Raw genomic sequence first — 24,152 nt, 5'->3', positions numbered from 1 at the left:
AGAAAGTACATAAAAAAAATTTCAGATTATGCACAAGATAAAAAAATGATAAAACAATACAATAAACTATTTTGACAGCGCTTGGCAAAACCAGCGCTGCAATAAAAACAGACGATCAATGACAGGAAGAACAAAACAAGGCACTGGAGCGACAATCAACATCAAAAAAGACCTCATTTAAATCCAATTAGGTTCTCTCTCATTACCTGCTGTGAGGGGTCTTGTGTCATGGGGATCATTTGTGTGTTAAAGTGCTCCATGTGCGGAGGGAAGGCCGGAGGCTGCTGCATACTATCACAATAAAAATACATCAGCCACACAAATTCAAATTGATGCAAACAAGACTACAGACGATGCACTACAAACAGCGTGTAAGTGTCTTACAAAGAGGGCTGGGACAATGACGTCTCATCCTTCTTGGACTCCTCTCCACCTTCTGGCTCGTCGTCATAGTCGAAGCGGTCAAGTAATTTCTAAGGGGAACACAATTTGAGAATGCTTGGGTCATGTAAATCGTAGGTTTTTGATATTGTGGAATAACTTCTGCAGCCCTTCGTTTTTGTCGAAGTTCATTTTCCTTGCGCCATCCCATCTTTAATTTACAGCCTTGCCCGACGGATTCCTCACGTCACGACGCTGAGTTATGTCTAAACAGTGGTTATCAAAACTTCTGCTGCAGCTGCTGAGAGCACTTCTCTGCTTCTGAGCGAGCAAGCACCTTGTCAAAGGCCGTCTTCTGTTGTTGAGTCGGGGTCGTGGACACTGGAAGACACGGGGCGCCGACGCCCGGGTCAGAGGCGACACTCTGAGCCTGGGTCTGGAGGTGATGTGTAGGGGGGGGCTGTGTGTCGGTCTGGGGCTGGGGCTTCACTGGCTGTTGCTGAAAGTTCTGCAGCATCTGTTGAAGCTGAGAAATGTTTGTAACAGTGCGAGCTGGAGTACAGCTATAGCAGTGTGAACGTTGAGGAGACGACACCAGAGATACGAAGCACGTCTGAGGCGAGGAAACAGCCGGCGGCAAGTACGGAACACCTACACACTAAGGCAAACATGGACGCACATGCGTAAGCACAAACCTGTTGACCCTGTGAAGTCTGGAAGAGTTGTGCCACGGCAGCAAAAGCGTCAGAGTTTTGGAGCTGAGGGACAGCTGTCATGGTGGAGTTCGCCGTTACGGCGGGGGCTTGCTCTTTGGCTGGAGATGGAGGAGAACCTGGAAGGATGAGGACACACCCACCCTCATCATCTTCGTATAATGACTTAATTGTCTATTGTTACTGGTGCATTTGACCCCTGCTGTAGAACATGCAAGCAATCGCAGCCCATTGCTGGGTGAGAAGCATTTATCGTTTTCCATTTGTCTTAAAAAAACAACTTGGTGAGCCTAATTTATCATCTTGTCTTGAGACAAATACCCCAATGATTGCCGTTTTATAGACACGGTCGCCTCTGCCTCGTATACATAGAACCCACTCACGAGACCACAGACACAAATTACCTGGCTCATCTGCGCTTGCGAGAGCTGTACCAGCGCTGCTGGATCCTGCCGCCATGTCCAAAAGAGGCTGAATCACCTCAATTTTGAACACGCCATTCTTCTGCCACAGATTCAAAACCCGCACAATCTTACTCTGCACGGGGAGAGAAGAGGTGGAGGGCAGGGAAATAAGACAGGGAAACAGCAAGAGGAGAGTTTAGTTCAGGTCACTATCATCATTATCATCAGACTGGATGCGGCGCTTCATCCAAACCAATCTTTTTTACTATACAGTATCTTAAAGTACCTTATTTCCATCACATCTACCCTTTGAGTCCTTTGAATACGTTTCAAGTACCCCATCTTCGGCTGACACACCTTTTGCTTCCCTCAGGCTGCTTATGTAACCCAGGCTATCTTCTGGCATCGCAACTCCCAGTGTTCCTTAAACACCTCACATCTTCTGACACTGAAATTCCCAGTGTTCCTTAAACGCCTCACATCTTCCGACACTGAAATTCCCAGTGTTCCTTAAACGCCTCATATGCCGACGCTAGCTGACCTGCTGCACACAGATAAACTTCTAGTCTTCCCTCAGTTACTGCAACCCACGCAACTCGGACAGATGTGTGACCAATAGATTTTGAGATTTATATAAGTTGGAGGTGAGTAGAGCTGGCATGTTGCCAGAGAGAGAGAGAGAGAGAGAGAGAGAGAGAGAGAGAGAGAGAGAGAGAGAGAGAGAGAGAGGGAACTGCTAAGTTGCAGAGTAGCTATGGAAAGAACTTTGGGAGAAATTCCAGTGGCCGTTCTTTCCAAATTAATGGATTATCCCGGCTGGTTTTTTTGTTTTTTGTTTTTTTGAGGGACGACTCTGTCTGTGACATCGTGGAGCTGCTTTGTCTGTCATCCCGATCATCACTGCCACTCGCGGATGTCTCCATCTTGTAAGGACACCAACATGTGGATGGGGTGCCGTTCCAAGGGACGGTAGGAACCAAATCAAAGGGAACCTTACCTTACTCAGGAGGATTCAGTTTTACTTTTACTTTTTTTCTGAGATCTCAGATTATTTTTTTTTTGTTCTTGGTTGCAAGATAGAAAAAAACTGACGAACCGATGTCATAAAGAAACTCGAGGTTGACAAACAACGTTAAAGGATCATTCGAAGCAAAGGAACTCAGGACCAACTCAGGACCTTAAGGGAACTTAAGTGAATGTTCAAAGGAGAAAACATAAGAGTGTAAAGAATTCTTTACAGTCAGTTATCAATTAAAATTGATAACTGATTGATATTGATTCAAACTGATAACCGATAAGTGCATTTTGGTCCAACAAAGGACACATTTAACTCTTTTGTGAAGCACTGGAAGTGAAAATTCCCTAATTTGCTGTGATTTTGGTTGTACGTTCATTTTTGTTTAATTTTATTTCTGTGTTACAACTGAGTTAAGATTTGCATCAAACAAAGGAATTTCTAAGCGACGCTTTGAATACAGGAAGTCCCCAGGTTAGGAACCAGCTCCGTTCTTGAGTCTGTTCATATGTCGAATTTGTATGTAAGTCGGAACAGTTACATACAGTTCACATTTAGCGTCAGTCAGATGTTTGTCTACGTATATATTTTACCTGAAACATCATAAATATAATAATGCAGTAATAATAATAAATCTTACTACAGTACAGTATTTATAATTGAGAGAGAGAATGCGTGTATAGGTATAAAAAACTTTAAATTTACGCTTTGACGCCATGATTACGAGGGTAAACACACGAAAAACTTAAATGAAAACACAACGCACACAACAATGTTTAGGCGATCCGACTTAAAATGGCGACGACGGCGTGCCGTTGTTCTCCCTCGGGCCGATGAACCGCCTACAACGTGCAGTGTTCTTTTGAGCATCGCACATGTAGTCTGTCTGTTCGTCAGTATGAACCGGTAACACAATAATGACTACACAAATGAAGCATTAGTTAAGTATTAGTAACTACTGAATTCATCACTTGTTAAGCATTTGTAAAGTTTGTAAAGCATTTGTTACGCAAGACGTGCACCAATGGTTAGTGAGTGTGTTAACAGATGTTTATAAATACTTATTAATACATGATTAATTCAGGTAGTTACTAGTTGTTAGGGAAGTGTTTTGTACGACCTCATCTAAAGTGAGGACTAGCTATGCCTTACAAAGCATTTACAAATGAGACTGAAAGACCAGCAGTACCTTGAGACTCACAAAAGTCTAAAGAATCCTTTAGAAAGTGTAAGTACATGATTAACAAACTATTTAGATGTAGATTTGTGCATGAATTAATCATGAACTGCAGTATTAATTAATATTTATAAACATCTATTAACACAGTAACCGTTGGTGCATGTCTTGCTTTACAAATGATGAATTCAGTAGTTACTAATACTTAACTAACGCTTCATTTGTGTAGTTATAAAGTGTTACAGTATGACCCATTGTGTGGAACTCGGTTTTATAATAACCTTTACGGAGGTCAACTCGTAAGTACGGGAGTTCATATGTCGGGCGTTCGTAACCCGGGGACTACTTGTGTATATAAAGAGGCTATCAAGAAATGAAACAGGACAGGATGCCTTTATAAATATAATTTCTAGGGGCGTCCTAACTGTCTATTTTGTTGCCTACCAACACGGGGATCGCCGAGTCGAATCCTCGTGTTACCTCCAGCTTGGCCAGGCATCCCTACAGACACAATAGGCCGTGTCTGCAGGTGGGAAACCGGATGTGGGTATGTGTCCTGGTCGCTGCACTAGTGCCTGCTCTGGTCGGTCGGGGCGACTGTTCGGGGGAGGAAGGGGAACTGGGAGGAATAGCGTGATCCTCCCACGTGCTACGTCCCCCTGGCGAAACTCCTCATTGTCAGTTGAAAATAAGCGGCTGGCGACTCCACATGTATCGGAGAAGGCATGTGGTAGTCTGCAGCCCTCCCCGGATGGGCAGAGGGGGTGGAGCAGCAACCGGGACAGCTCGGAAGAGTGGGGTAACTGGCCAACTACAATTGGGAGAAAAAGGGGGGACCCCCCCCCAAAAAAAACAATTAAAAAAAAAAAATATATATATATATACAATTTATTTTGTGGGCTGGAGGTCTTCTCTCTTGATAGAGTCTACTACCACCAATCTCTGTACCGAACCTAGTGAATTTACTGAACATAGAGTACACCTCTGACTGGACTGAACTAGAAGATCTTGGGTCTGATACTTTAGAGCAGTGTTTCCCAACCCAGTCCTCAAGGACCCCCTATCCTGCAGATTTTATTTGCAACCCTGACTAGGTACCTGTTTGTAGTAATTCAACCAATCAGCAATGAATGTCAGATTTTGCACACCTTGCATAATTAAGTGCTATGAGATGATTGGTTGAATAAGTGCAAGCATGGCTACCTATGCAGGGTTACAATGAAAATCTGCAGGATCGGAGGTCCTTAGGACTGGGTTGGGAAACACTGCTTTAGAGAACCCCTGATTCAGATATTGCAGATACTATAAATCCAGGATCAGCATAGATCTCCTACCACAAGGGGAAGGTTATACACAGGTTACACGTAGAATTGAATTCTGTCAATTTTCTTTGGAATTAGTGTCGGTCTAACCAACGCGGCAGGGGTGTCTGGTGTTCAGGTACTGTTGTAAATGGGCTGGCCTCATTGAACTGTTTACTAGCACTTCACAGCAAAGGCGACACAGCGGCTGAGGCAGGTCCACAGACACGCAGGCATACAGAACATAAGTACATCAAGGAACAGACACCGTTGGGGGGGGTCCTTTTTTCTCACTGGATTCACCAAAGCTTGAATCCCTATTTTCACTGCTGGCTGAAGTGACAGCAGCCAGATGTTTTAGCTACTGATCCATTTGCTTCCTCTGCATGTTGCTTTGACTCAAATGGTGTTAACAACGGACACTCTGAACGCTTTAATGGTGGCCTTAATTAGACACTTTGGCTAGAAATCAGTATAACATCAATTTCACTACATTTTACTTTTATTTTGTACCCAATCATGAATATATTGACTGATCGCAGAACTTTTTTGGTATCAACATTTAACACTAGAACGACCAAGGCCGTCATTTCGATGGTTAAGTGGCATGGTTCTCAGTACTGAAGGGACGAATGAAGTTTTGTCTATAAGATTCTAAATGATGCCCGACAACATTTCAATGAGGTCTGGATTCAAGCAAGATGAACCTGGACGTCCAGGAAGCGTGGCGGTCTGTTCCGTTGCCTACCAACACGGGGATCGCCGGTTCGAATCTCCGTGTTATCTCCAGCTTGGTTGGGCGTCCCCACAGACACAATTGGCCGTGTCTGCGGGTGGCAAGCCGGATGTGAGTATGTGTCCTGGTCCCCCTGGTGAAAAAACTCCTCACTGTCAGGTGAAAAGAAGCGGCTGGCGACTCCACATGTATCGGAGGAGACATGTGGTAGTCTGGAGCCCTCCCCGGATCGGCAGAGGGGGTAGAGCAGCGACCGGGACGGCTCGGAAAATAGGGTAATTGGCCGAGCACAATTGGGGAGAAAAGGGCAGGGGGGGGATGGGGGGATCAAAAAAAAAGAAAAAAAAGATGAACTATCATTTAAAGCTACAGTCATGACGTGCAAACGGATGTACTTTTTGATACCGGACCGATACCGACTCACGATAGCTGAATCGGGTATCGGTGACAATGGGGCTGATCTATGGGGCCGACCTTTTCAGTTCAATTCTACGTTATTCTATGTTTACATCTACGTGCGTCAGCGGCACGTCGGTAGGCCCGGCCGCCATTTTGCTCGAAGGAGCACTAACATAGCATGGAGGGAGCTAACAACAGCTGTCAGCTGTTTGGACGTACTTCACGCTTGCTAAACCTACAAGCTCTACGCCTACTTGCAATATCCGCAAACCCAGTGCTTCGAGGTGTGGCGGTGGAAAATGTAACACAACCAACTTAGTGCAGCATCTCTAGAAGCATCGTGCCAAAGAACATGACGAGTTCATCTTAACAAAAAAGGGGACGATTCGAAGAAGCAGCTAACTTCGTCAGGCGCAATGCAAATTGTGACTTAATTGTGATTTAATGTTTACATTTTGTATTGTAGTATTGTATTGTTGTATACTGGAATTTTAATTCCTGACCAATTTGTCGCTGCATTAAAAGGTTTGCATTTGAATTGTAATTCCTGTTAATTTTGAGGATTTTTTTTTACCAAGTTGCTGGTGTATTATTATTTATTTTATTAATAAATAACAATTCAGTAAATTTATATCTGTGTATTTATTTGTTAAATTTTGATTTACAAAGTTAGTAAAGCAAAGTTAAGTCAAGCCTGATGTTGCCTTACAAATAAAAAATGACCCCAGTCTCTTACACACAGTGAGGCACACCGGTCGGTACTCGGTATCAGCTGATACCCGAAGCCCAGGTATTGGTACCTAATTAGTAGCATCGGTGAATCCCTACTATCTATCTGGTATATTTACTACAATAGCTATTCCACAAATATCTACACCATGGACAAATGTTGTCTTAAATTAGCCAGAGATTTGTTCACACATAGCTCTTCAAGACTGTAACTTCAAGTAAAGACAATCATGTCTGTGTCTATCATGAGTTGGCCATCTTTACCCGACTTTATCCTTACCCTATCCTCCACTGGACAAAGGCAGAGGTTCTCAAAGGTTCCGTTGATGTTTTTGGTGAACCTCGGGCCAAATACATCCTTGTCTGGCCCAAACTGGTGTCTGGACTGTCTGACTATGGAATCCACAACATACAGGCCCGCCACCTTGTATTCGGGCTTACACTGGAGATGGAAGGAAGAAACATTTCTCAGACGGCACAGAAGGTACACATGTGGAATGCGAATGCTTGGAAACATGGGAACAGGCTTGTGTTGGTATTCAAAGGGAGCGTCTCACCTTTTTGATGAACTTTTCAACAATCTGGACAACATGCTTGTACAGCTGAAGAAGGGAAAAGATGAACAACCATGACAGCAAATACAAAGGGATAAAGAATGAGTGATATAAGACTGGAAATGCAGAGAAAATAAGGTTAAACAAAGGAACTTATTTGACTTCCTGTCTTGACATAAAAGCATGGCAAACCCGTTCTTACTTTCATGGCTTTTATGGCCGATTTGGTGATGGAGATCATCTTTGCCCGTGAGATTGGCGGCTTAGAGTCCATCAGTGAGAACAACTAGAAAGAGAGTGGGGGGGGGGGGGGAGTAAAACAATTAGATCGGAAGGTGTGTTTCTGCTTTAACGGGAAAATTCTGCAGTTTAGTGCATGTGCAATCAGGACTGATAAGTAATGTGGTGGGACTGAAGCAATAAATAACTGTGTACTATATTGACAGATTTATCAGAATACTTTATTCATCCACGAGGGGAAACTGGGTATCAGGTTATCAGTGTTGTCCTGCTCAGAGTCTTTCTGACAGCGCCTACACGTACCAGAATGCATTGTGCATCAGCTAGCGTTGTGGAACATCATTTACACAATCAGAAATGTAGCTAAGTCGAGAGAAAGAGGATGTGTTATGAACAGTGTGTTTGGGGTAGATTAGAGCATTGGAAACCCTGCTAGGCTGTAGAGTTTTAGTTTTTCCGGCTGCCAAATGAGCTCACGATACATCAATTGCCAGCCAGGGAAAAAAAAAAAAAAACCTGTTTCACTGCCACTGCTATCCCAGATAGACAGAGACATGGCTGAAAGATCAGAGAGTTTTCCTCAAAGTAGGTTCTTGGATTATAATATTTGAGACAGTCATGCGTCATGTCCATCAATCTATCTATTTCATTTCTTGTAACTTTTACTAAAAGACAGCCAATGGCGTCTTTAACCACTAGTGGGTGTTACAGAGCACGGTAAGAAAAGTGGGTCCCCATATTGTTTGCATCACGTGGTCTTTCAGCACGATGACACACGCGCCACAAGCACAGGGGTGACATATTAAGCGACACATTTCAGCAGACACAAAGACGATGGAGACAACAACATGCGAAGCAGCTGCAGCCAAAGTAAAGAAACACAACCCTGACCGTAATATAGAACAGGGGGAAAAAAACCCAAAGAGGACAAGGAAGGAAAATAACATAAATATGGTGAGGCAATTCAAAAGCGTGGCAATTCTAAAGTGAAAACAATCATGATAATATCTGCCACTGAACAGAGAAGACGATGCAGCTTTCCAAAAATTCCCCAAAAAAGGCTTTGCAAAATGTTTCATGAGGTAGGACATGCATTCAACGTGCCCGTGAGTAACTCGAGGACAAAGCGCTTCGGTGGAGAGACTTCTAACGTAAACAACACCGAATTGTTCAGGGGAAGATTTCCATTTGATACCTGTAGCTTCACAAGTATTTAATGGACCACAAGCAAAGAGTAGATTACATTCAGAGTGACTCTTAAGCGCAACTATTAAACGTCGCAAATTCGCCTCACAAAATGGCAAGTCAGCCAGTTTTCCCATGATCACCCCTGAGTGTCTCCTGCAGCACAGCTCGAGGTGCCACTACGCTGGTTTTAGCGTTTCTTCAAACGTTTCATGGTCTGTAAATCAATTTTTGAAAAAGTCTTTATCCAATTCCTAGTTATGGAAATGCAATGGGGCCCCCAGACCAATTCCTTCCATCACAAACTAATTTTAGGACCGATACCTGATGTCAAACTACAAGCACATTTAGCTGCTAGGCCTTAAACATATTACATTTGACTGGTTAAGACGCAGATATTAGGGTTATAATTACATCCCCAAATAGAGGAGCGCACTCAGTAGAGAGCAGATCTCCGCCAGGCATACATATCTCCCCTTCTCCGGTGCTCAGACTTAGTGATAAACCACCCTTTTTTTGCCTATCAGGAGAAGGGAAATACACACACACACACACACACACACACGAACAGAAAACCAGTTTTTCCTGCCGTTTAAATTAGTTTTGCATAGTGCCCAGGTCAACTGAATGGGAAATATGGAAAAAAATTGTCAATAGAAGAATTGCTTTCATGATATAAAATGAATCAAGGCGAATGGCCGCTCTGCTGATTGACTTTCATTCATAAAACAATGGTAAGAAAACATAGCTCTGCCGTGGGACATATTATATTGTAGCTACTGTGATGACTTCCAGCTGTGACTCATTTATGAATCCTACTCTAATGAATCCTACTCTTGAAATTGTATTTTTATAGTGTCTGTGCAAAATACAATAAGGGATATCACAACTGGCTCACCTTTACAGGTAGTAAAGGTGAGTAAGTACCCCTTCACCATCTGTGAGCCAGTGGCATCGCTCTCTCCTTCTTCCCCTCCCTCAAGGCACCTCCCTCCAAACTGGACTGAGCTGAGTGGCTTCTGCAGGTTTTTAAATGGGCACCCCCCCCCTTCCTCAACGTTTCGTCGATTTAAGCCCACGACATCTCCGGGGGGCTCGACGGTAGAACCAGCATCCTAGTACTACCCCCACTGTCCACTACTCAACTCTATGATGTTGTTAGCCCATCACCGGGTTGGTTCTGCCACCACTCATTCCGCTTTATCCAGATCCATCGAGACGGCGCTTCTGCCTGTTTGGCGGTGCTGGCTAACAGCCGCTTCCTAGCCTGGCCTTCAATCCCAAGCAGTCACCAGAGCGACTGCCCTGAAAAGCCCCTGCAGGTGACTTCCATTGACAAATTCCAAGCTTTCCATTCATTCCGTTGGCTCTCAGAAGATGAGGACCTGATATTTATTTAGCTTGCACTCATGTGGCTCCTCCATCCTCTCTTCCCAGGGCATTGTAAGCTCGATAAGAACCACCTGATTGGTACCTTTAGACCAGAGGACAATATCGGGTCTGAGGCTAGTGTGGGTAATCGCCTCTGGGAATCTGAGCTGCTTCTTAAGATCCGCCCCTCATGTTTTGTGTTCTGAGCATTATCTGTATTTATCGTTCACGTTTGTCTTAATATTCGGTTAGTTTTACCCTTACTTGGCGGTGCAAATTCACGTTTACAGCAGCCTCACCCAGTACCGGTGTGGGAAGATGGCGGCACGAATTCACATTCGCGGTGGCCTCACCCAATACCGTCCATGCAGTGTCTTTGTCCACATCTAAGTTTGTGTCTTCATTTGACGGCTGGGAGAGCTGGTGCTGGATGAACTGGGAGAGCTTGGTTTGCTGCGTCCTGTGGACCCAGGGACCACAGCCCTGCCCAGAGTTGTGCCCGAAGAGGTAACACCGAGGGCGGTCTGACGGGACGCGGAAGCGGGGCAGGCTAAGCTAACTGCTATCCCATGCAGACCGGCAGTTCCGACAACGCCAAGGGCGGTCTGGCAGCTGCCTCGCCTAAGTTGCCTCCGAAGAGGAAAACCCGAGGACTAGGACTGGGCAATTAACCAAAAATGTATTGAAACAGACATTGAGAACCTCTCACCAACTTAATCTTGCTCATGTCCGTTAATTCGGTTAATAATTTCCCCAATGCATGTGTTCATGAACTGTCCCTTTAACAAAATGCTACGTCGTGTTCAGTCATGTGCATCCGCCCCGCCCAACTAACGTTAGTCCGAGTTCAATCAAAGCAAACTGGCGACATCGATGACACAAGTGCTAACACTGAGCCAACAAACAGGCCTCAACCTGAGCAGCTTATACCCAAGAAGAACGCCGTGTCCGTCGTTTGGACACATTTCGGCTTCAGTGAAGACGACACAGAACAAAAGAAGTCAAATGTAAACACTGCGGGAAAACAATCTCAGCGACCAACGGTACCACCACCAATTTGTTCAATCACTTGGAACACAATCACATTACCGAATATGAAGCGTGCATGGCTCAAAAAAAGAAACCGACAAACGCCAAAGTGCCTCCACAAAGCAGCTGTCGCTAACCCAAGCATTTACAAATGCCACACAATATGCAAAGGATTTCTTAAATTATTTAAATTTCCTTAAATTATTTAAAAATCACAAAGATATGCATAATTAGAAAAAAATATCCCAGCAGTTCAGCATATTAGACCTTGTCATGAGGGCAGTGTAAAAAAAAAGCACATAAAATAAATAACCGTTCATGAATCGTAATCGAGATAAAAGTTTGAAATAGTCGTGATATTGATTTGAAGTCATATTGCCCAGCCCTAACGAGGGCGGTCTGACAGGACGCAGAAGCGGGGCAGGCTAAGCTAACTGCTAGCCCATGCAAACCGGCAGTATCGACAGTCATCCTGGCTGGTGTTCGTTCTCCTGGACAGTGACTTTTTTTGTTTAGTTTGGATACATGTGTTAGTTTGGATATATCAGCAATCAGGAATCAGGAACACTTTATTTCATTTCATTTCACTTCATGTGTCATTTCATATGTGTTAGATTGGCTATATGTGTTCATGTGTAGTCCTCGTAGTTTTTGGGTGTTTTTCTCGTTGTGTTGCACTGCTGTGGGCTGGGGGAAACGATATTTCATGAAATGAAATGACAAATAAAGTGTCCCTGATTCCTGATTTATTTTTTATGTTAGGCCTAATCAAAGATAGAGGTAAAGTGGAAAAAGTAATAGAAGCATGAAGGAGATAAGAGTCAGGGGAGATACGTCTGTTTGGACTGCACTCCCCGCCGCCAGATCGGGCTTTTACACCCTATTTTCCCTTACTCCCTTATTTACATGGGGGGGGGGGAGAGATAGAGAAAATTAAATATTTTGTATTAAAAAAAAATTTTTAATTTCCCTTTTACAAATCAATTAACTGCAGTTTTCAGAATTTGTGTTTTCTTTTCCTATCCCTGTCTTGATTGGTTCACCTTGGTTTTTATCCAGCGTCTTTAGTAGTTGCTTAACAGGATTTCCATGTAGGGTCCTTGTGTTGAACCCATGTGGGTTGGGTGGCTATTGTTACAGTCAATCTGCTAGTTTGCAGTGCTATTTTTCCTCCTTTCTATCATGTGGTTAAGAATTGGTAAGAAGGCAATATAAGCTAGAGAAAGAGAGAGAGAGCTTGTTGGTCCATAGACAACTGGAAGGGTTAACATCTCGGGGGGGGGGGGGGGGCTCAACAGTACAACCAGTGTCCTGGTACTACCCCGCTGTCCACCTCTCAACTCTATGATGATGTTAGCCTGTCACCAGGTTGGTTCTGCCATTGCTCATTCTGCTTTATCAGATCCACCGGGACGCCGGGCCTTCAATCCCAAGCAGTGCAAAACTTCTCAAGAGTGACTGCCCTGAAAAGCCCCTGCAGCCGACCTCCACATGGCAGATTCCTGGCTTTCTATCTGATCCATTGGCTCTTGACGATTAGGGCTTGATATTTCTTTAGAATCTGTCTTTCATTCGTTAATTTGTTTTTCAAAATAAAAACAAAAACCAAAAAAAAGCACTTGCTTTTTCAATATTCGTTTCCAAAACCAAAATGGAAACACGGATAACGACTATTTGTTTTCCAATTTCTGATTTTGTGCTCAAATCGAAAGTGGGAAAAGCGGCTAACAGGCACTCATTTTTGGTTTTTTCATCGGTAACAAGTGGCGTGACTCGGAAGTGACCATTTCTAGCGGCTTTGACATCTTGGCCAAGAGAGCTTTTCGAGAGCGGGAAAATGCACGCCGAGATGCCCGCCACACGGCAGCAGTAGGTTGTCCGAGATGCTCAGAAATGTCAGTCAGGTTCTGTATTCAGCACCAGCTTAGACAAAAAAAAAAAAAAAAGACATGCCATCCATCCATTGTCTTAACCGCTTATCCTGCTCTCAGGGTCGCGAGGATGCTGGAGCCTACTCCAGCAGTCATTGGGCGGCAGGTGGGGAGACACCCTGGACAGGCCACCAGGCCATCACTGGGGCCACACACACACACACACAAACACAATTTAGTACCGCCAATTCACCTGACTTACACGTCAGACACAGTTATCTCATCAATAGCTGAGCTAAGTTTTTGTATTTCAACATTAACAAACACATTATCTTCATATTCATGGTTTAATGGACTCGTGATTGTTTTGAGTGTTGTTTACACTTGGTGCGTAGCCTAGCAGCCGATTGCCTAAAATGTTGAAAACAAGTGCGGTTTAAGTTTAGACTGTGTTTCCTTTCATAAGAGTTTGAGGTTGAAGCAGAAGCCTCAGCATATCACCGTGGGAATGTTCATCTTTTGCACACTCACTGCTCACAGCATCGTTTGACTATTTATAGGCAACATTTCCTTTACTGCATGGTGCGTCACTAGCAGGGTCGTAATTTGCCATATTATGCCATTTCTAATTTCATAAGCATTATTTTTAAGCTTTACTGTAACTTTATTCATTAAAGCGCTCTTTTTTTATATGATACAGCAATAAACAAGCATTGTTAGTTTAGTGCTAAACTTTTGTTCTGACATGTGGGCCCATCTTTTGGACAAAAGTACATGACAGGATACCTGTCATCCGTGGGAGTAAGAGCAGGAGAATGTCGGGTGGGAAGAATTCTCATTGAGGTGCACCAGTCATATAATGAGTCGCATTGCCAGTAAGTTACCTACGCCGTCTGTGAATGTTCACAGTCAGACTAGCTTGGTCTAGTCAGAAAGGCACGAACCGAGGAAGCCTCTTGGATGAGAGGCGAAACGTCTTCACGGATATATACCAAGTCCAGTTGCACTTGATTCAACTCCTTTGGATACCTACGCTAATAATTAGTAGTTAATACGCAGCCTTATGCTAACCACTAGCGCGACAATGGAAGTTGTAATGTAAGTTAGCCTGAAGCTAAACGCGTCGATTGGTAGTCAGTGTGTTTCATCGTCACATGGTTGTGTGTACAAATAGTGGATGTATTAGTTTATTTTGAGTTTTTATATTGAACTGACATGTTTAGTTTTTACAGATCTTCTTGAGTAAAGGCTTTAAATGGAACTCCACCTGGATCTGAGTCTTTCTTGGAAACCCATTATCTGTCTGCCGAGCTCGCAAGCTGGACACTACACGTTAGCAGGGGCAGAAAACTGAGTAATTTGTTATGTCTTTGTCAGAAAAATGTCGGAGTATTACACTGTTAAGCCTGCTGTTATGGCTAGGTTATTAAAAGTATTGTTGGGGGGCGTCCGGGTAGCGTAGTGGTCTATCCCGTTGCCTACCAACACGGGGATTCGGGCATCCCTACAGACACAGTTGGCCGTGTCTGTGGGTGGGAAGCCGGATGTGGGTTTGTATCCTGGTCGCTGCACTAGCGCCTCCTCTGGTCGGTCAGGGCGCCTGATCCTCCCATGCGCTACATCGCCCTGGTGAAACTCCTCACTGTCAGGTGAAAAGAAGCGGCTGGCGACTCCACATGTATCGGATGAAGCACGTGGTAGTCTGCAGCTCTCCCCAGATCGGCAGGGGGTGGGGGGGGGGAGCAGCGACCAGGAAAGCTCAGAAGAGTGGAGTGTGGCCGGATACAATTGGGAAGAAATGGGGGGAATCCAAAAAGAAAGTCTTGTTATAACAGAAATAAGCGGGTTTTGCATCTTAGTTTGACTCTTGTTAGGTTCAGCTTGTAAAACTTTATAGACTTAGGCAAATAGGCGATGGAATCTGGAACTGGAGTTGGTCCTCGTGCGCTGCTCCTTGTGTACAGGAAAGGTTAAATGCAGAGAGGACAAATTTCATTTCAACGTATGCGAGTACCGAGACGTGACAATAAAGAAATGACAAATGTAAATCGTATAAATATAAATCTCAAATTTGTAGGAACTAGTACGCCGTTTCTGCGCTTCCTTTTCACAACGCTTTGTCGGGTGTTGTCTCGGATTCTGAGCTTTTTTTATTATGAGCATTTATGTAGGTCTATAAATTAACCATGATGAGAAAAATTGTCACCAGCTGTTACGTCACAAAAAGTGCAGATAGGACCTCGTTCAACCAAATCCCTCGGGATTACAAACATGTATATCACACAACAAACCTTTGGAAAATGTTTTTATTAACAAATAACAATACAAACAATACTGTAGAATAACAGAATCCTTAACAATTCTACTACTACTACTTTCGGCTGTTCCCTTTAGGGGGCGCCACAGTGGATCATCCGTTTCAACTACTTCCTGTCCTCTGCATCTTCCTCTGTTACACCAACCATCTGCATGTCTTCCCTCACCACATCCATAAACCTCCTCTTTGGCCTTCCTCTTTTCCTCGTCCCTGGCAGCTCCATATTAAGCATCCTTCTCTATAATTCTTCTTCTAATTGTTCCTAATTCTTCTTCTCCTAATTCTTCTTCCCTCTCAGAATCCTTAACAATGAATGCCTTTAATTAAACCGAAAGACGTGTTGCAGCACTATGCCGTCCATCTCAGGCGAGAACGGAGAAATGTCTGGCTGACTCCTTCCCGAGTCATGCCCCCACCCCCGGCCGAAGCTCCGAATAGTCGCTGTTGATTACTACCCAAGCTCCGAAGCCCAAAAAATGGTATTCGGGACAGCCCTAATAAATACATGGAAACTCTTTACCGAATGCCATAACTTAACATTGCAACACGTAAGTTGACACAATATTAGACTACAAAAGTGATTTAAACATAAATACATAACACAACACAATGCTATCTAGAACTTTATAAAAAGACAAATATTTGTGGCCCCCATAGTGAAGATAATATACTACAAGAGTAACTTTTCCAGTGGTGCCAATCCTTCAGAGAGTCCAGTCACTTCATGGATGCCATTTTCCAAATCCACAGCCCGACACTTTAGGCATAAGTATTGGCGCTGTTCTACTCCTTAATATACATCCCCTGCAGTAGATTAGGCTTCTGCAGCAGGATGAGAAAATATCTATAGGACCTGTAAGTTTAAAAAAAATAGTTATGGTTTGTCATTTTTCGTTGTGTAAAGTTAATGGCTGATATAGCGGGGGGGGGGGGGAGTTTTCCTACCACGTTATTTCTGTGGCAGGAAAACACTTAACTGTAGAATATGAAACACTTTACAACAGTTTCAACTGGGTTTTCTGTTCCATATTCTGCACAAAGAAACCTCCTCGCATCTGCACTTGGTAGATGGCAACATGTATGTACAAGTGGCTAATGAATTATTTGATATTTAAGCATGTTATTATCATTTTTTGACATTCAATCTACGCTGAAAGATTTGAGCTTACTCGTGCAATCAATTAGAAAAATGTTCACAGTAAAGTGGATATGTATCCCCACAACATAATCTAAAAGTTATACAAATATAAAATAAAATCATGGTTTGAATAAATATTCAGCCCCTCAACATTTGTGATGGGTAGAGCATTGAGTGTTATGGGTGGCTGGTGACCAGTCCCAGCAAACACTGGACTGGTCACAAGTCAGAGACAAGAGTGACACTTAGACAAACAAATACATTGAACTCTAAAATACAGATTGAAACTCAAATACAGTTGAACTCACCATCAGGTCAGGGGGATATGGCCACGTTGATGTCGTCGGTCAAATATACACTTTGCTTTTGTACCTATGACAGGCGTTTAAGTTAGAAGCTTTTTATATATATATATATATATATATATATATATATACACACACACACACACACCCACAGAGATTTTGGTCTAGCTTTAACGTCTTTAGCAACCAGCCCGATTCGGCGGTAAAAGAAGCTGGATTCGACACAACCCCAGTATAGGTCTACATCACAAAATTATTACTGTGGATTAACAAAAATTACATACCTGGAGTACAACCGATATTTTGTCTGTGGTCATGTCTTCTGGCTTTAGAGTAACCCTCTTACTGCCATGGAGCGACACAAAACTCTCCAGTCTGATTGTAGTGGAAAACTCTCCATTCTGACTGTAATGGTATTGGCTTTACGTTTTGCTTTTTGTTTTTTTTACCGTTTACCCTAACGGTCACTTCCAGGTCACGCCACTTGATGAAAATACCTAAATGGAATGCGAGTGCTCGTTATCTGTTTTGTTTTTTTTCTCCATTTTTGATTTGAGCAGAAAATTGGAAATCGGAAAACGAGTTATCTGTTTTTTCATTTTCATTTTGGGAAAAAATGTTGAAAGAAAAACAAGTTGGGGTTTGTTTTTTTGGTTTCGGCTGGCTGACCACTCACGGCCTGTTCTGACCTCAATGCCTGCCTGGCGTACTCTTGCATCTTTGCGGTCTTGCAGCATCATGGTCTGGCATGTTTTTGTTAACTTGTACTCCTCGAATACGGATTTTACTGGCAGCTGCAGCTTGCCGCCTGTGCTGTACAGGCCGATACAGCAGAAGCTTTTTGAGACAGCCCGCCATCACCTCAGGTAAGTGTTCATCTTCCTCTCCAGCCCCTCAACAGTGGAAACGGGTACCTTGTAAACGAGCAGTGGCCAGAGCAGTCTGAGAAGCAACCCATGTTGGTATCCCCATGCCTTATACTTGCCAGGTAGGCCGCTCTTCTCCAGAGATGTCATTCAGGTTTCCGCTTGAATGATTATCTCCTTCACATCCTGCTTGTCGCTGAGGTCCACCAATTCCCCAAGCTCTTCACCGGTTTCTCTTGGACCGCTGGGATGATTTCCTCTCTGATCTTAAAGTGAAGCCGATCCTGGACACGTCCCCTCCTCAGTACCACGCTTCTGGATTTTGCAGGTCTTAACCCCATCCTTGCCCAATCGGCGAGCTTGACCAAGTCCTCCAAAATCCATTTCCCTTCAACATAATTTCTCTGCTGACTAGTTGAGAGGTTCATCGCTACAGTAAACAGAATCACTGAGATTGTGCACCCAGTGACAAAGTCTACCGCCAGTCTCTGCCAATCAGTAGTGAAGTCGCTGCAGGTGAAATACATGTTGAACCTGTCGAAGTAGCACTGCAAGAGCTTCTGGAATCGCTCTGAGACATGGTAGGTCTTCAGTGTTGCTTCCACTAGCTTGTGGGGCATTGTTTTATAGGCACTGGTTAGATCAAGCCACAGTACTGTCAGGTCACCATGGTTCCTCTTTGCGTCCATAATGATCTTAGACATTATGCTTGTGTGCTCAAGACAACCAGGTGCCGCCGGAACTCCACCTTTCTGAACTGAAGAGTCCAGATAATCATTTGCCAACATGAAAGTTGTCAGCCTCCTTGCCAGAATCCCAAAGAAGATTTGGCCTTTCACATTGAAGAGTGAGATTGTATGGAATTGTCTGATCTCTGAGGAGTTTTCTCTCTTTGGGGTGAAGCATCCCGCTGCAACCAACCAATCATCAGCAAGGAAGTTCTTCCGCTTTAACTTCCAGAGTCTTCTCCTGAGCCTTTCGTGATACTTGTACGCCTTGTACATTGGCCTTCTTGAGAAAGTTGTTGGCTTCGTACCAGATTGGTTCCTCTACTCTGAAGGGGAAAGTTGATTCAGCTGGTTTGATGAGTTTCTCCATCTCCAAGCTGTCCTCCCTTCTGGGGTCAGTGTGGACTTAACAAAGGTACTCCTCCACCTCCTCCTTTGCTGCTTTCAACTCCCCTGATCTTTGGTCACCCACAAGTTTTGACAGATAGTTGAATGGATTATTGGTGAAGGCAACCCTTTCCTTCAAATGTCGCTTCCTGTCCTTGCAGTGGCATTCGGCTTGGCGCAAGATCAATGTGCTTCCTCAGGTTGTCTCAGATTTTGGTAATTGCTGGTTTCTCATCCTCTCGTCGGTTCACGAAAAGCCTTCTTCAGCCTCCGCAGATCACCTCTCAGTGTTGGTATCTCCTTCAGGCACCTGTTTTCCTTTGGATGGGTGTTTGCTCTGGCTTTCCACTCCTTTTTCCCTGAAGTGATCAGCCCCTATGCTCCAGATGACTGAAGACATGGCCCTGAGCTTCTTCTTTCCCCACGTCTCATGCAATCACTGCTTCCAGTACCTGGTCCACGTCGTGATCAAACATCTCCCATTCCTTCTTTGCTGCTGTGGTGGACCAGTTCACTGGCTCTTTCCAAGCATCTCCTGTGCAGATCTTCTGCATAGGTCGTCTTGCTTCCCCAGTGTTTTCACTCTCTCCCTGGTGCCTTGTCTCCTCTGATACATCAGCGATGCTGTTCCTACCCCCCTCTTCATCATGTGCCTGGAGATTCTGGGGACTGTGGTAATTTGAACATTGGAGACTATGGCAGGAACTTCCGCGTGGGAACGAGGTGAATAAGGCGAATTATTTTGGTTTAATCCAGTGTTCCTCCAGTTCGCCTGTGCTGAGATCACCAGTGAATTATTTTTTTGGCTTGCAACTTTTTTGGCTTTGACTTCTCGTTTACTTTGAAGACTCATACCGCAACACATATTTTGGTTTTGACACTATCACTGCCGATCTGACTCAACCATAGATGCGAGTCGCTCATGTGCAACGGTTGACAGGCAGCGATGGCGAAAACAAACATTTTGCGAAGGTTTTTAATCACCGCAACCACGAGGTTCTTCATACAGTAATAACTGCACACAAAAAAATTAAGCTGATGGGTCCAGTAGATCACAAGAATAGCCACGGGCAGACACGCACGCACGCACGCACGCACGCACGCACACACACACACGCACAAACACACACCAGGGCTGAGCGATATGCCTTCAAATCAATATCACGATTATTTCAAACCTTTACCTCGACTACAATTAATGAACGATTATTTATTTTATACGCTTTTTTTACACTGCCCTCATAGTTCTCTGACAAGATTTTTACTGTAAATAGGTAAATATTGCTGGGATATGTTTTCTAATGGAGCTTAGCTTATGTTTGTGATTTTTAAATAATTTATGGAGACACACAGATGAAGTATTCATGGCTATTTATTGAATATTTCGAACAGCTGAAATCAAAATTGGTTGAAATCCCCGGTTCCATTCATCGTCAATGTAGTGGAACGTGGGCGCGGGTATGTATCGGCTCCACCTCGGTTTACACCAAATGCAGCACCCGGGTGGACGTGCTAATTTGCGCGATGACGTAGCGCCATTGTCCGCGCGTCATAAAATCGTTCCGGCAACTGGGGAAAAAACACGCTTGTGGGTATTGTTTCTAGGTACGTCTTCCTTCAAGCAGCGCTTGAACAATCTCTTCCAATCTGCGTCGAGTTTGTATGGTTTGAAAGGCAGACTGAAGTACAAGGTATAACAAAGTAACGTTAACCACCGTCTCTCTGGCTTCCGCTCTACCGTTTACTTCCGTTTCCGGCGCGTTCGTGGTGACGTCACAGATGGGGGAAGGAAGATAAACTCGTCTGCTGTGTTGCCAATTATCTTAACAAAATTTTATATTCACAGATCTAAATTCTCTAGCAAGAAACCTAATTTTCCTGAGCTGTCTGCGTATATCAAACAATATATTTCATCAATATCTGATAGTGAAAATAAAAAAGCTGTAAAAACATATAAGCACTTTATGATTTACAAAATATTTAGTTAAGTATGTCATTTATTTGTTTTACTTTATACAATCCCCCTGGCGTACTTGTGTTAATGTTTATGATAATATATGTGTTAATGCTGTATACATTTAATAATGTGACTATTGTTGATTGACATTGTCGTATACTATTTTTGTTCACTTTTGTTAATAAAGTTCTTTTAAAAAAAAACAACTGGGGGGAAAACCCCTTTTAAGGGTACTGTTTCTAGGTACGTCTTCCTTCAAGCAGCGCTTGAACGTCTCTTCCAATCTGCGTCGAGTTTGTATGGTTTGAAAGACAGACTGAAGTACAAGGTATAACAAAGTAACGTTAACCACCGTCTCTCTGGCTTCCGCTCTACCGTGTACTTCCGTTTCCGGCGCGTTTGTGATGATGTCACAGATGACGTCACATGGAAAAATTCGTCTGCTGTGCTGTCAGACCCGCATTTGCTGGCAACGTGAAGTAGTCAGTTGCCCCTTCGTAGCGGGTTTACCCGCGTTTAAAAAAACCCGCTTATACGCGCTAATTTGGGTGTAAAGGGGGTTTTATTTTATTTTCTTGAGCCATGCACTCTCCACAGTCAATAACGCGATTGTGTTCCAAGCGATTAAACAAATTGGTGGTGCTACGGTTGTGGTCGCTGAAATTGTTTTTTTCCCGCAGTGTTTACAGTTGACTTCTTTTTGTTCCGTGTCCAAACGACGGGCGCGGCATTCTTTTCAGGTACACGCTGCTCAGGTTTGAGGCCTGTTTGTTGGCTCGGTGTTGGCGCCTGTGCCACCCATGCCGCCATCTTGCTTCGAGGGAACTCGGGACTAACGTTCGTTGGACGGGGCGGAGGCACGTGACCGAACACGACGACGTAGTCCTTTTTTAAAGGCACAGTTCATGAACGGCAGAGGCTAGTTCCCGTCGACGCAGAGAACGGTCAACTGCGCATGCGCAAGTGCTCGTCGCCTCCGTTGTTTGGGTAGGTTAGGGCGGGGTTAGCTAATCAGACGCAGAGTAGGGGCGGGTCTTCCTAGAATCCTAGCATCTGGATGCCACGCGGGGCGTGTGGAGGCGTGGCAGAGGCACTTCGCGCATGCTCAGTCGACCGTTGTCTACTCCACTTCCGTTCTCTGCGTCGATGGGAACTAGCCTCTGCCGTTCATGAACGCACGCATGGGGGTTCATGTCAGTTTCGATACATTTTCGGTTAATTGCCCAGCCAAAACACACACACCCACACGCACAATCCTCTCCAGGCTAGCGCCCAGCGGAGATAATGACTGTCTATTACCCCCCCCCCAAAAAAATGCCTTGCTTTAGTCAAGCACACTTTTAAGAAGCAACAGGCCTCCTCCATGCCTTTTAACGGCGGCAGGGGTGCAGTACTTAATCAGCACTCTTGCTGCGAAACACAATAGTTGCATATATGCTAAACTGCGCCGTTTCGATTCATTGTAAATAGAAGCTGAAACACCCATCTTATCAATAAAAGGTCAGAATGATTTGACCATGATTAACACTACATACACCATGAAACCTTACTACATGAAATCAAGACATTTCAGTGTCTTCCTGCACGCTCAATAATCCAGGTAAGGAGACGCGTCAATCCTTCATTTTTAAGAAAATAATCAACTTTGCAGTTAACAAGTCATTCATCAACCTTGTTCGTTATCTAAAGGTCATGTGAAAACAAACTGGTCCACACAAATGGTTTTGTGTGGACAGCGGCAACTCAGTTTTCCCAAGGATGACAAACAGGTAAAGATCTTGAAATGTGTATGCCATTCATAATCAATAGTCCACTCCAGCAAGCTGGATCGGTTGGCTAATAATGTAGCTGACACAGCTGGAAGCCCAGGAAGGATGAATTTGAGATGCAAACTACGCATCGCCACATGAGGTCAGTTAATGTGTGTTGTTATTTGGAGGGGGTGGGAAGGGAGACGGTCCTGAGTTAAACCCACACAGTCCCGAAGATGACTGACGATTTTCTATCTCGGTCTACAGTTTAGAAACGATTTAGACACTTAAAAAAAAAAGACAAAACGGGAAGAGCAACTTGTCTTCCTGCTGACCACTCGGCAGCAGCTGTGAGGTCAATAGAGATCACAAACAACCACATCTGCCCTGGGCAGACTGGATGACTTGAAAAACGAGACATGCAGAGGATCATGAAATCAGGACTCGATGTTGGCAAATGCGCGAGCCTGGATGCTTTACCAGCAGCATGTGCGTGGCAATATAAACAGTTTGAGGCAGCCAGCTCGTCGGGCTACCAACTTTACATGACCAAACTAACACTTGACTATACAACACAGCGTTCTGATGAGCCAGTACGGCACAAAGAGCACCGTGCTACCTCTGTGCTAGATCACCGCAACCGCAATGTTAGCCTACTCGTTAATCCTGACTCGCCTGTCTGCAGGACGTTTGGTCATGGATGCAACTGGCTGCACGATCCAGTCCGCTATTATGTATCCTCAACGCCGAAAGTGTTAGCTAGGAGCTAGTGAGCCATGGTGAATATATGGAGCTAACTGTGGCGGGGCCTTGCTCCTTCCTCGCCACCGTCTCCCCCGGCCTGCTCCTCCGCCGCCACGGGGTTGGACAGCTTCATGACACAGACCCGTCGTGTACGCACCTCTCGGCGACGTGGGCTCACCTCGTGGTTAAACGCGTTGACGGCCTCCATGATTTCCCGACGACGTGAATCTCCCCCTTAGCGCCCGATTCCCCCGGTGAAAGCGGTGTTTATTTAGGGCAGGGCTGGTACAACATGTCCGCTCCCGACGGCTAACGTTAGCTAGCCTAGCTTGGTAGCTGCCGGGACGCAATATTTTTTTTCCTAGGACGGCGAAGACACGACCCGCCCTACGCCGCCTCTGATTAGCTTACCCCGGCGGCTCCAACCAATCGCACTCCGCGTGCCGAAACCTAACCAACCCGACCGACGAAGGCGACGCGTACTAGCCAATAGGAGGCGGAGTAGGGCGGGCCATGACTTCGCCGTCCTAGGAAAAGAAATTGGCCGCCAGTACTGGGGTCGGCGGGCGAAGCGCAAAGCACGACGGGATTGAGTGTGACGTTCAACGTTCCCCCGCTAGGTGTCGTAGCTGACGTTCGCATCGTGACTAACGGCGTTAGTTCCTCAGTCGATTTGGTGCGTTTCTCGAATCGTCCCTAACGTTTGCTAAAGGGTAAGTGCTTTTATCGAAACAACTCGCACAGACGGCACCAAACAACGAACCCGCAAAAGCCCGTCACTTGCTCAAAATCCCAAATCGATATCTCAAAGGTAAATATGTATGTCAGTGAACGTGTCAGTGCCATGAGAATAA

General features: G+C 44.6%; 1 protein-coding gene across 1 annotated transcript in view; it reads right to left on the bottom strand.

Moving 5' to 3' along the window:
* Positions 1-23,608, bottom strand: part of scaf4a (SR-related CTD-associated factor 4a) — a 40,987-nt gene extending 17,379 nt beyond the window's left edge. The window contains exons 1-9 of the mRNA XM_056284411.1: positions 23,477-23,608; positions 7,612-7,695; positions 7,413-7,457; positions 7,136-7,297; positions 1,499-1,631; positions 1,077-1,213; positions 719-907; positions 385-473; positions 207-291 (exon numbers count right to left, since the gene is read on the bottom strand). Coding sequence (XP_056140386.1) covers positions 207-291; positions 385-473; positions 719-907; positions 1,077-1,213; positions 1,499-1,631; positions 7,136-7,297; positions 7,413-7,457; positions 7,612-7,695; positions 23,477-23,506 — 954 coding nt within the window. The 5' untranslated portion in view covers positions 23,507-23,608. The remainder of the gene's footprint in view (positions 1-206; positions 292-384; positions 474-718; positions 908-1,076; positions 1,214-1,498; positions 1,632-7,135; positions 7,298-7,412; positions 7,458-7,611; positions 7,696-23,476) is intronic.
* Between the last annotated feature and the right edge of the window lie 544 nt (positions 23,609-24,152).

This window comes from Lampris incognitus, chromosome 8 (assembly GCF_029633865.1).
Source record: "Lampris incognitus isolate fLamInc1 chromosome 8, fLamInc1.hap2, whole genome shotgun sequence".
Lineage (NCBI taxonomy): Eukaryota > Metazoa > Chordata > Actinopteri > Lampriformes > Lampridae > Lampris > Lampris incognitus.
Note: the sequence above shows the minus strand (reverse complement) of the source record. Positions and strands in the feature narration are given on the sequence as shown.